Here is a 12,019-nt window from a genome sequence, read left to right on the forward strand (position 1 = left end):
ATCTGGAGTATTTTGCTTAAGATTGAATGAAATGTGTAATTTCAAAGGCTGAATGTAACCAGAGGTTGATTTTGTTTGCAGGGGGTGACCACAATTGCAGCTCCCCACAGGTGTCCCACTGAAAACACTGTCCCTGTGGTAATTTAAAATGCAAATGAGGAAGACGCGGTGACGTCGTGACGTCAGAGGTCCCGGCTGGGTGATCTGCATACATTGTGCTGTGATTGACAGCAGCGCTGGCCAAAGAGGGAGGGCGAGGGGGGGGGGGAGGGAGGTGAAGTGGGCGGGGCGGCACGCGCAGAATGTTGTAAAGCGATACAGTGTCAGTGTGACAGCCAGTGTTACTGTAGCAAGAGCTGGGCAAGTCGCGGAGTCCTCAGCTGGCGAGGGGTTCGCTTTTACAACTCCGTTTGCAATATTATACATTTTATAACTACAACCAGCAAGCAAAACAGCAACAAAAAAAAACCAGCCAGCTTTGTCTCTCAACCCTCTTCCCTCAGCTCCCCCCCCCTCCTCCTCCTCAAGAGGGTCAAGATGTCGGTTGCCGGCTTGAAGAAGCAATTCCATAAAGCCAGTCAGGTAGGAGACGCCCCGTATCGCCCGCCAGCCTGCCCGCCCTGTGTGTGTGTGTGTGTGTGTGAGAGCGCGCGATGGCACAGCTTTGCCAGGACAGCCAGTCTCTCCTTTAATGGCATTGGACCCAGTAACGGTAGCCACAGGTTATGCAAATGTGTGTGTGTGTTACTAGATAGCTGCACCCTCCTGTGGATTGTGCATAATTACAGATGTTTTACAGTTAAGATTTATTTTTCCTTCCCAAATTGCAAATGACTTTTAACGTGTTTTGTAAATTGGGGTTGATAGTCTCACCCCCCCTCACCCCCCTCCCCACATGATAATTCATGTGCAAGTGGCGGGCTATGTTTCCCCCATCTCCACAAATCCATATTTAATCAGTTAAATAAATATGTTCCACACTGGTTAATGTTAAGCTCTGAAACTAGTGGCGAGAAGACCTCAAGCTCTGGGCCTCTTATTTTGGCTATTTTCCATCTCACTGTGGGGTGGTGCTGGCCCTTGAGTTCGCTTCACTGCATGCAAATGCCCCTATTCCCTTCGGAATTATTCTCCTGTCTACACTGTATCTAAGGCAATATTAAACCTCTAACTTTTGTTTCTTACACTGTATTGTGGCAGTCCATGCGTTGTGAAACTGCAATTCCATAAAGTTAAATGTTTATGTATATGTCTGTGGCGTCCAGTAATATTGCATTGCCAGTGATGTTGAGTGCTTGACATGTAATGGTTCAGAAGACCGTTAATATCAAGGAGAACGCACGCATGTTGTGTTGATGAAACTGCTGTATTGAGGTGGAATTCATCGTTAGAAATGTAGACTAGGATTTGTTTTTTTATTGTGGTGGTGATGATGTGTTGTCTTTCCTTGTTATAACTGGTGGAGGTTATAGTGTGCAGCCTGGCAAAAAATGCTACACATTTCTAAAGAGCTGTAAACAGGTTGACAATAAATCTTAAGCTTACAGGAGTGGGGGTGGAAGTGTAGGTGCTGCTGTTTATTGTTGTTCAAATTGATGCTGATTGAGGAATTCAAAATCATGGCATTGCTGGTAAATATTCCATATTGATGTACACATTGTGTTGCTTTTGTCATTTATAATTTGGTATCTTCGTCACCAATAATCAGAACACATGCACGACTCGCTACCTTATGTAACATCACGAGCAGCAAGTGGAAGGGTTGAGTTGAGAAAATGAATTGCAGATTGGATTTTTTTTTGAAATGGAGAAGGATGTTAGTAAAATCAGTGTAATTTCTAAAACAGCCCCAACCACATAGTACACTACCACCAATCCGGTAGTTCAATGTGCAGCTGCATCAGAAGTCCATTTTCCATGATTTACGAGTTACATTTTGTGTTAATAGGAAAATGTTTTTCCATGTCCTTTTTGCAAAGGTCACCATCTTACTTGAAAAGATTTGTTTACATTATCGGTACAGACTCGATGGGCCGAAGGGCCATTTCTGCACTCTGTGATTCTGTGATTATCATTTTGTAATCGGAGTTTGGATGGTTGGCAGTTTGACATACAGTATAAAAGCAAAATACTGCGGATGCTGGAAATCTGAAACAAAAACAAAAATTGCTGGAAAAACTTAGCAGGTCTGACAGCATCTGTGGAGAAAAAGACAGCATTAACGTTTCGAGCCCAGATGAAGAAGTTCTGAAGAAGAGTCATCTGGACTCGAAACGTTAACTCTTTCTCTCCACAGATGCTTTCAGACCTGCTGAGTTTTTCCAGCAATTTTTGTTTTTGACATACTAGTACTTTAGTTCTTGCAAGGCCAATGAGATATTGGGGCCTTAGTTTGTGTTGTGAAACTCTACTGTTGATAATTGGCACCTTATTCCTGACAGCAAATGGGCAAGACCAGGGATTGTTATTCCATCTTTACATTTCCATTTTTTAAAATTGGAGTTCATTGCCCACCTTGCATGCTTCTTACTCCATGGAGGTGTTCAGCAAAGTAATTGCCCAATCTGCATTTGGTCTTGTTGACACATTGTGAGCATTGAATACAACATACAAGTGAAGAATTACAAGTAAATTGCTGTCTCAACTGGAAGGAGTGTTTTTTGCCTGAGCAATGTGATAACAAGTTCACCCAGGATGGAGGAGAGTGATGGTGGCTGGGGACTTGTTGGGTCGGTGTTGAAAGGAGAGGCAGATTGTCATGTTGTGGCTGGAGGTATTTTAGCACCATAAATCCATAGTGAAAAGGAGACAGTTAGGGAAGGGGAAAAAAGGACAGGGTTGGTGGTTGGCAGTATTGATCCAAAAGACTATTATAGCTCTGGAAAGGAATGAAAGAGTTGAAAAGTCAAATAATCTATTTGGTTAGAAGTAAGGAACAAAAGAGGAATTATTATGCCACTTGGTGTTTATTATAGACGACCAACTAGTAGGAAGTGGTGGCAATTTGTAGGCAAGTTGCAAGAAGTATAAAGGTGATAATTAAGCCCTTAAATTATTTTAATATAGACTGGGATGGTAACCGTGTATAAGGTAGAGGGGGAGGAATTCCTTAAATATCTAGAAGAGAACATTCTTGACTAGTATGCTTCCAGCCCAACAAGAAAGGAAACAAAGTCCGTATGACAGAGCTAAGGAGTAGAAATTCTTCTTGCTCTAGCTCTGAAGAAGAGTCATATAAACTCGAAACGTTAACTCTGTTTCTCTCTCCATAAATGCTGCCAGACCGGCTGAGTTTTTCCAGCCTTTTCTGTTCTTATTTCAGATTTTCAGCATCTGCAGCATTTTATTTTTAATTAAGGAAGGAAGCAGTGCTGGATCTAGTTCCGGGGAATAAAGTGGGGAAAATGGAGCGAGTTTCGGTGGGGGAACATTTAGGAATGTGTGTTCATAATATCAGCAAGTTAAGAGTAGTTATGGATAAGGGCAAAGAACATTCAGGTGTGAAAATATGTAACTAGAGGATGACTAACTTCAGTTGAGTCGCAGTTCTTTCCAAGATTCCATTATAAATATCTATTAGCTCAGTACTCTCCAGATTATTGCTACTGCATTAGGGGTTAAGCTACAAAAAAGATCTAAAACGTTGAAGCAAACTATGTTCTAATATGTGCAACCTTTTAAATAATGTAAGTAGTTCACAACCCAGAAAATCCAAAATAAAGACAAAGTGCTATAAATACTAACATATCTGGTAGCATCTGTGGAGAGAGAAACAGTTTTAACGTTTCAGGTTAATAACCTTTCACCAGAAAGTCTGAACGTGGCTAAGACACTAAAACGTTGGGTCTAAGCAGCTCAACACGAGCAGACATTTCTGTGGCAATATACAACATCTGGTAAACATCTTCCTGAATTTGTCTCTACTGCTTCTTCATCTGCCAGCCCAAGAATTTGGATTGCATTCTGGCTCGATGACGCTCAGCACCCTCCTCGCAGATACATTGAATTGCCTGTTTTCATCCTGATTTCAATCTAAAAATCTGCAACTCTGCATAAAAATGTCACTTGTCACAAAATTTCAAAATAACTTTTGCGAATGAGGTTTTCTCGTAACCGAATATTTGACAATTCAACAGTTGAGCCTCCAAACTGTTTAGTCTGTAATATCAGTCAAGCTATTGATGGAACATTTCTGATGGATTTGTAGGACTGTTTCAAAATGATGTGATAAGGCACTGAAGTCCAGTGCCTGAAAGTGACAGGTGCGTGTGAAACATCATTGAACAGTTTGGTCCACGTAGCTTATTGTGCAATTCAGTTTTCATTCCTCCATTCCCAATGTACAGCTAATGAAAGAAACACAAGATGCTCCCAATATTGCTGAAAATAGAAATATTCTGTCTTGCACTCGTGGGGCAAATGCAAGAATGAGTGCAAGACGAATAGCTTTGGCAATCTGTCTCCCTTTTCAACATTCAAGTTCTATACTGCCAAGAAAGTGTTCTCACTTTCAGTTATCATGTTAGATCTGCCAACTTAGTCCATCACAACTCTTCACTGTCACAATGAGAAGTGGCCCAGACTTGTGCCACTGCTGCTTGTACCTGACTGCTCAGATACATGTAAGTGCAGTTCAAAGTGACTCGGTGACTAAAGTTCACTGCAATCCTGCCCACGTCTACTTGATTCATTTTCCTAAAAATCTAGCTAGGTGAAGCTCAGTGTGGAGAATTGAGGACATAAGCCTCCCACTTTAGTGCTCTGCCTTTCACTACATGTTGCACCACATTATTGAAGTCGTTGTTGTCTGTTGTAATGCAAGGAGTGTATTCCATACATTCTGCACACAGGACTGGTGCTTTTCATGATGATGTCACACATGCTGCAGCAAACTCTCTCTTGCTTTTGGGAAAAGCAGTGTCTGTGTCAGTGAATGCAGTGTGGGTATTCATATACAGAAAACAATATCCGCAAGTGAGTTACCAGGTTGTAATTTAATCAGGCACTTCGGATGACACGAAAAGGTGTTTTAAAAAAAGGACAAACTGTTCAAAACATCAGTTCAACCCTGAGATAATTTACAGCCTTGAATCATGTTTTATGTTATTTTGTATAGTAATATATATTGTGCTTTAAAATCTAAAACCCAAAATACAGTTTGTTAAATGTAGTTGGTTTACCCAGCACAGCAACTCCAGTTTCTCCAAATGCTGAAATGTTTCTCCAAATACTCGAATGGTGTCCATAAACATCACCTTAAACATCATTTTCTACAGCTACCAGCTTACTAGCGAAGTCAGTTATTTCCTATATTACAACAAGGACTGCACTTCAAAAGTCATTACTGGCTGCATCATGTCTTTGGATGTCGGAGGTCATGAGTAGCTTGACATAAATGCTTAATTCTCTTCTAAAATAAAACAATATGATCCTAGCTAATATTGTCTCTTGTCTTGGACAGCTTTTTGGAACTGAGCATGGCCCTAAAGTGACTTTAAAAAGTCCAACGTGGATCCGCACACTCTGCCACAGGTGGGGCAGGTAGTGTTTGATGAAGCGAGCGGGTGGGATGTTCAGGTTTTGGCACACTCCTTCTGCTCTTTGCGTTTGGTCTCCACCTGAGCCTGTCGGGGACATTCAGAATGGTTGGCACCTTCGTGGATGCTTCTTCTCCAGTTTGGGTGGTCTCGAGCAAGAGATTCTTACATTTGGTGGACTTGTTGAATTTTTTCAGAGAGGCTTTGAGGATGTCCCTGAAGTGTTTCTTCTGCCCTCCTGGTAACTGCATGCCATGGTGAAGCTCAAAGTAGAGAGCTCATTTTGGGAGTCTTGTGTCAGGCATGCGGACGATATGGCCAGCCCAACGTCATTGATTAACCATAACCAGTGCCTCGATACTGGGGATGTTGGCCTGAAAGTGTAGAGCACCTATCCTGCCATAGAATTTACAGGGTTTTGCAGAGGCACCGCTGGTGATATTTCTCTGGGGGTTTAAGGTGTCTGCTGTATGTTGTCCATGTCTCTGATGCATGCAGCAGGGCAGGTAGCACTGCAGATCTGTAGACCACGAGCTTGATGCTGGGTTTGAGGTCTTTGTCATCAAACACTGACTTCTTCAGAGGGCTGAAAGCTGCACTGGCACACTGGAGGTGATGTTGAGTATCATCATCGATGCCTGCCTTTGCTGAGAGGAGGTTCCCAAGGTATGAGAAATGATTAACATTGTCCAATGGTTCGCCGTGGATCTTGATAGTCAGGGGACAGCATTGCACAGCAGGCTGGTAGAGGGCCTTTGTCTTCTGGATGTTTAGCCTAAGACCCATTCTTTCATACGCCTCCATGAATGCGTCAATGATAGTTTGGAACTCGCCTCTGAGTGTGCTTATACGCAAGTGTCATCAGTGTGCTGCAGCTTGATGACAGAGGCTGGGGCGATCTCGGTTCTGGCATGGAGGCGTCATAGGTTGAATAGTTTCCTGCTTGTCCTGCAGAGTATCTCCAATCTGGCGGGGAGCTTCATGGAGATGGGGTGAAGTGTTGTGGTGAGAAAGATGGAAAAGAGCATTAATGTGATGACACAGCCCTGCTTGACCCCCAGATTTGCACTTGTGTTGGGTCTGTGGCAGATCCATTGGTGAGGATCACAGCTTGCATGTCATTGTGCAGCAGCCGCAGGAAGGTGATGAATTTCAGCGAGTAGCAAAATGTTTGAGGAGGATGCTTCACTCTCTCCTGGTTGATAGAGTCGAAGGCATTTGCGAGGTCAAAGATGGTCATGAAAAGTGGTTGCGGCTGCTCTCTGCATTTTTTCTTGGACTTGTCTTTCTGTGAAGATCACATCCACCCCTGATGAACGGAATCCTCATTGTATCTCCAGTAGATGCTCTTCAGCCACCGGGAGAAGGCAATTGAGAAGGACTCTTGCAAACGACCATCCCTGTGGCAGACAGCAGCGAAACCCTCCTGTAGTTACCGTGGCCGGTCTTGTCTCCTATTTTGAAGATGGTCACAATTACGGTTTCTTAGAGATCCCCTGACATGCTCTCCTCTACCAGATGAGGGAGATGAGGCCGTGTATTCATATCAAAAGCACTTCTCTGCTGTAATTTAGCATTTTAACGGGAATTGCACCTGTGCCGCCTGCCTTGTTCATTCTTAGCTGTCAAATAGCCTTTTTAACCTCATGTCGGCTGGAATTGTGCCAAGATGGTGGTGGGATGTGGTCGAGGGCACTCGTGTTGTGGACTGAGTCACGGCTGAGGAGATCCTCAAAGCGCTTCTTCCAACGAGCGCTGATTGCATCTGTGTCCTTGATGGACATCACTCCATTTTTAGCTCTCCATGGGGTAGGTCTTTTGGGTGCTTGGGTGCATTGATGAATCCACGTATGTCATTGCTGTCGGCAAGTTGCTCTATTTCCTGCGCTCTTTCCACCCGCCATCTGTTCTTTAGGTCATGTGTTTTTTGTTGGACCTTGGCCTTCGTTTGTCTGTAGACCTGCTTCCTTTCCCTCGAATTTTGGTGGCGCTTCCAGTTCAGGGACGGTTTGCACTTGCAACCTAATGGCTAATATTATGCTGGGTAAAAGACCACAAGATGCTGAGATTAACTGCCTAAGCAGTCCCTTGTCCACCACTCGGCCTTTGCTGTGAGATGTCTTCAGTTATATGGATAGATTGGAGAAGCTGTGTTCTTCTCCTTAGAGAAGGTTGAAAGGAGATTTGATAGGATGTACAAAATGATGAGGGGTATAGTCAGAATAGAGAGCAACTATCATTGGCAGAAATGATTGAGAGCCAGAGGACACAGACATAAGGTGATTTACAAAAGAATCAAAGACAGCATGAAGAAAACTTTATGTAGTGAATGGCTATGATCTGGAATAGAAATAAATAATTGCCTTTTACGTAGTGCATTTCATGAATGTCTCAAAGCATTTTACAGCCAAGGAGGTACTTTTGAGCTGTAAAACAAAAATACCTGGAAAAACTCAGCAGGTCTGGCAGCATCTGTGGAGAGGAGCACAGGGACCCTGAAGGGTCATTCTGACTCGAAACGTTAACTGTGTTCCTCTCCACAGATGCTGCCAGACCTGCTGAGTTTTTCCAGGTATTTTTGTTTTTGTTTTGGATTTCCAGCATCCGTAGTTTTTTGCTTTTTACTTTTGAGCTGTAGTCGCTGTTGGAATATATTTGCACACAGCAGACTCCCTGCTTTTTTATTTTAAGCGATGTTAGTTGAGGAATAAATCTTGGCCTGGACACCACAGATAACGCTCCTGCTCTTTGAAATAGTGCTATGGGATCTTTCACAACTGCCTGAGAGGGCAGATGGGACCTCTGCTTAATATCTCATCAGGGACATAGCACACCTGACAGTGCCACATTCCTTCAGTACTGCACTTGAGTTTCAGTCTTCTCTTTTGTGCTCAAGTCCTGGACTGGGACTATCTTCTGACTCAGGTGAGAATGCTACACGCTGAGTCACAGCTGACACACTGAATGCACTACCTGAAAGGATGGTGGAGGCAGAATCAATCATGGCTTTTAAAATGGAACTGGAGAAGCTCCTGAAGGGGGAAAATAAAAATTGCAGGGCTACAGGGAAAAGGCAGAGTGGGAACCAGCTAAATTGCTATTGCAGAGAACCAACTAGACTCAATAAGCCAAATGGCCGCCTCCTATTCCTGGGATGAAGGGCTTATGAAGAAGGTTGAACAGATTGGGGCTATACCAATCGGAGTTTAGAAAGATTAGAGGTGATCTGATTGAAACCTATAAGAACCTATTAGCTGAGTGAATGGGCAAAGGCATGGCAGATACAGTATTATGTGGATAAATGTGAGGTTATCCACTTTGGTAGCAAAAACAGGAAGGTAGATTATTATCTGAATGGCTATAAATTGAGAGAGGGGAATGTGCAATGAGGCCTGGGTGTCCTTGTACACTAGTCGCTGAAGGTAAGCATGCAGGTGCAGGAGGCGGTAAAGAAGGCAAATGGTATGTTGGCCTTCATAGCGAGAGGATTCAAGTGCAGGAGCAGGGATGTCTTGCCGCAATTATACAGGGCCTTGGTGAGACCATACCTGGAATATTGTGTGCAGTTTTGGTCTCCTTATCTGAGGAAGGATAATTTTGCTGTAGAGGGAGTGCAACGAGGGTTTACCAGACTGATTCCTGGGATGGCGGGACTGACATATGAGGAAAGATTGAGTCGGTTAGGATTATATTTGTTGGAGTTCAGAAGAATGAGGGGGGATCTCATAGAAGCCTACAAAATTCTAACAGGACTAGACAGTGTAGATACAGGAAGGATGTTCCTGATGGTGGGGGAGTCCAGAACCAGGGGTCACAGTCTGAGGATATGGGGTAGACCATTTAGGACTGAGATGAGGAGAAATTTCTTCACCCAGAGAGTGGTGAGCCTGTGGAATTCACTACCACAGGAAGTAATTAAGGCCAAAATATTGTCTGTTTTCAAGAAGGAGTTAGATATAGCTCTTGGGGCGAAAGGGATCAAAGGATATGGGGAGAAAGCGGGAGCTGGCTATTGAGTTGGATGATCAGCCATGATCATGATGAATGGCGGAGCAGGCTCAAAGGGCCGAATGGCCTACCCCTGCTCCTATTTTCTATGTTTCTGACCTGAGGGGAATTAAGAGGGTAGATTCAAGAATAAGAGGTCTCCCTTTTAAGACGGAGACTAGGAGAATTTTTTTATCTCTGGGTCGTAAGTATGTGGAATTCTCTTTCTCAGAAAGTAGTGGAGGCTGGTTCATTGAATTTACTCAAGGCTGAGTTAGATAGATATTTGGTAGACAAGGAGTCAAGGGTTATTGGGGAGGTTTCAGACAGGCAATTGGAGTTGAGACCACAACCAGATCGGCCATGATCTTATCGAATGGCGGAGCAGGCCATAGGGCCAAATGGTCAACTCCTGCTTCTAAGTCCTATGTTCTATGCTGTACCACTTCTATGATTCTATCTCCATGGAACATAGCTGATGAAATATTTTAGAAGAATGGCCCATGGCTTTTTGTAGGAAAACACTATTTATGTAACAAGAATTAGATGATATGGCTTAGAAGAGATAACCGCTACATCTTTTCAATAGAATAATACATCCTGCATTACATGCTGAAAGATGATCCTTGGAAATTCCATTGAGATCTGCAAATAATAAATCATTATACATAGAAGTGTGGCAAAAGCGTATACTTTCTGATTTAATAGAGAGAAAATGTATTGAAAATAATCAATGGGTATTCAGACTTTTATCCTTTTCATATTACTCAGTAAGACATCGCAATACAATTAGGAATTTTGCATCAGTTTCAGTTTTCTAAATATACCTTTTAAGCTCAACTTTAGTTCTTTCTTGGCATCCTGTCCATCAACAATTTTCCTGACCCCTTCCCTGCCCTGTGGCTGTGGTCTCTCCACAGGTCTCCCCCGCCCCCAACGCTGTGCTTAGCTTTTCTTGCATGCAACCAATTTAGCACCTGCCCATTGTCTACCTGACTGTATATTGCTCCAGCCTTCTAAGCAGCTAGATCTCCACTCCATACTTCTGTGTCTAGCTCACTTGTTGACTGACCATGTTATGTTCCTGTTTGCTGAACTGGCTGCTTCATTTCTGGCTGAGTATAGGTTGCTTCTGTTGCCACCAGATCTCAACTCTGTTTTTCCCAGAACGTGCTCCATCTCAACCACTATCGACTCCAGCTGGCCTCTCCAAGAAACTGAGCCCCTACCATGGCTCTGCTGTGTTGTCTTTACTGGTTTATCATGTTCAACTCAAAGTCACCCAGGGACCTGCTGGAATTGCAACTTGAAGCCAGAACTGTCAACCTGGAAAGGTGCAGATGTGAAACACTGTTTGTCATTATTTCTCATTTTTCATGCACTCTTACCAGCACTTGAATATCTTGTGGCCAATCTACTTTAAACTCAGGACACTGTTGCCTGTCCACTATGCTAGTTCATTGAATGTGTATTGTCCTTCCTCTTGCAAAACAAAAAGCCTGCTTTAAACAGCAGGCACCAAGATCAACCAGACAACAGAATTCATGGATTCAAACATCTCACCTTTTAAGTCACCATATTGGAGGTCATTGATGGGAAACCATTGATGATATGAATCATGCGTAAACTGGTGGAAACACGTTTCTGGTTTGTACAATTACAATCACGTACCTTATTTGTGCTAATGCATTTCAACAGGCGTAATGCAGTACGTGTGGCATACCACGTATTGTCTGGATTTGAGCAAGCTGAGTGGCCATCCACATGTACTTAACATGTATCCTCCTCCTCTTGTTACAGATATTGCCACTTCCCAAAAGCAGCAAGCCACTTCCTCAGTGACAAGTCTGACACCAACATTCAGCCTCATCAGAACTTTAAGCAGGCATCAGAACAGATTAAAAACAAAAAACATGCGGATGCTGGAAATCCAAAACAAAAACAGAAATACCTGGAAAAACTCAGCAGGTCTGGCAGCATCGGCGGAGAAGAACAAAGTTGACGTTTCGAGTCCTCATGACCCTTCAGAAGGGTCATGAGGACTCGAAACGTCAACTTTGTTCTTCTCCGCCGATGCTGCCAGACCTGCTGAGTTTTTCCAGGTATTTCTGTTTTTGTATCAGAACAGATTATCTGGTCATTATCTCATTGCTACTTATGAGAGCTTGCTTTGCACAAATAAGCTGCCTCATTTCCAATAGTGGCTACACTTGAAAAGTACTTAATTGGCTGTAAAGCACTTTGGGTCACTTTAAGATCATGAAAGACATTGCATAAATGTAATTTTTTTTTACTGACACTGAATAAATTATATTCAGTTCCATTACGTTCGCCATTTTTACTGGGATATATAGGATCAAATTCCTTGATTCCATCTAGTTTTCCATCTTTAAAAAAAAAAGTACATTGCATAACAGAAAATTTAATTGGCTTTCACTAATGGATTTTCTAAAAAAGAAATTTAGAAAAAAAAGTCATAGGTACATTGTTTTGTT

General features: G+C 42.9%; 1 protein-coding gene across 4 annotated transcripts in view; it reads left to right on the plus strand.

Annotated features, from left to right (window-relative positions):
* The first annotated feature begins 299 nt into the window (after window positions 1–299).
* sh3gl3a (SH3-domain GRB2-like 3a) overlaps window positions 300–12,019 on the plus strand; it is a 124,878-nt gene continuing 113,158 nt past the window's right edge. Inside the window, exon 1 of one of the 4 annotated variants that reach the window (XM_078530444.1) lies at window positions 300–582. Coding sequence is in view for 2 of the 4 variants with exons in the window: in XM_078530439.1 (XP_078386565.1) it covers window positions 538–582 (45 nt within the window). In the remaining 2 variants the exon portion in view is untranslated. The remainder of the gene's footprint in view (window positions 583–12,019) is intronic. The other 3 variants (XM_078530439.1, XM_078530441.1, XM_078530442.1) reach the window with 3 other exon arrangements.

This window comes from Cetorhinus maximus, chromosome 26 (genome assembly GCF_964194155.1).
Source record: "Cetorhinus maximus chromosome 26, sCetMax3.hap1.1, whole genome shotgun sequence".
Taxonomy (NCBI): Eukaryota; Metazoa; Chordata; class Chondrichthyes; order Lamniformes; family Cetorhinidae; genus Cetorhinus; species Cetorhinus maximus.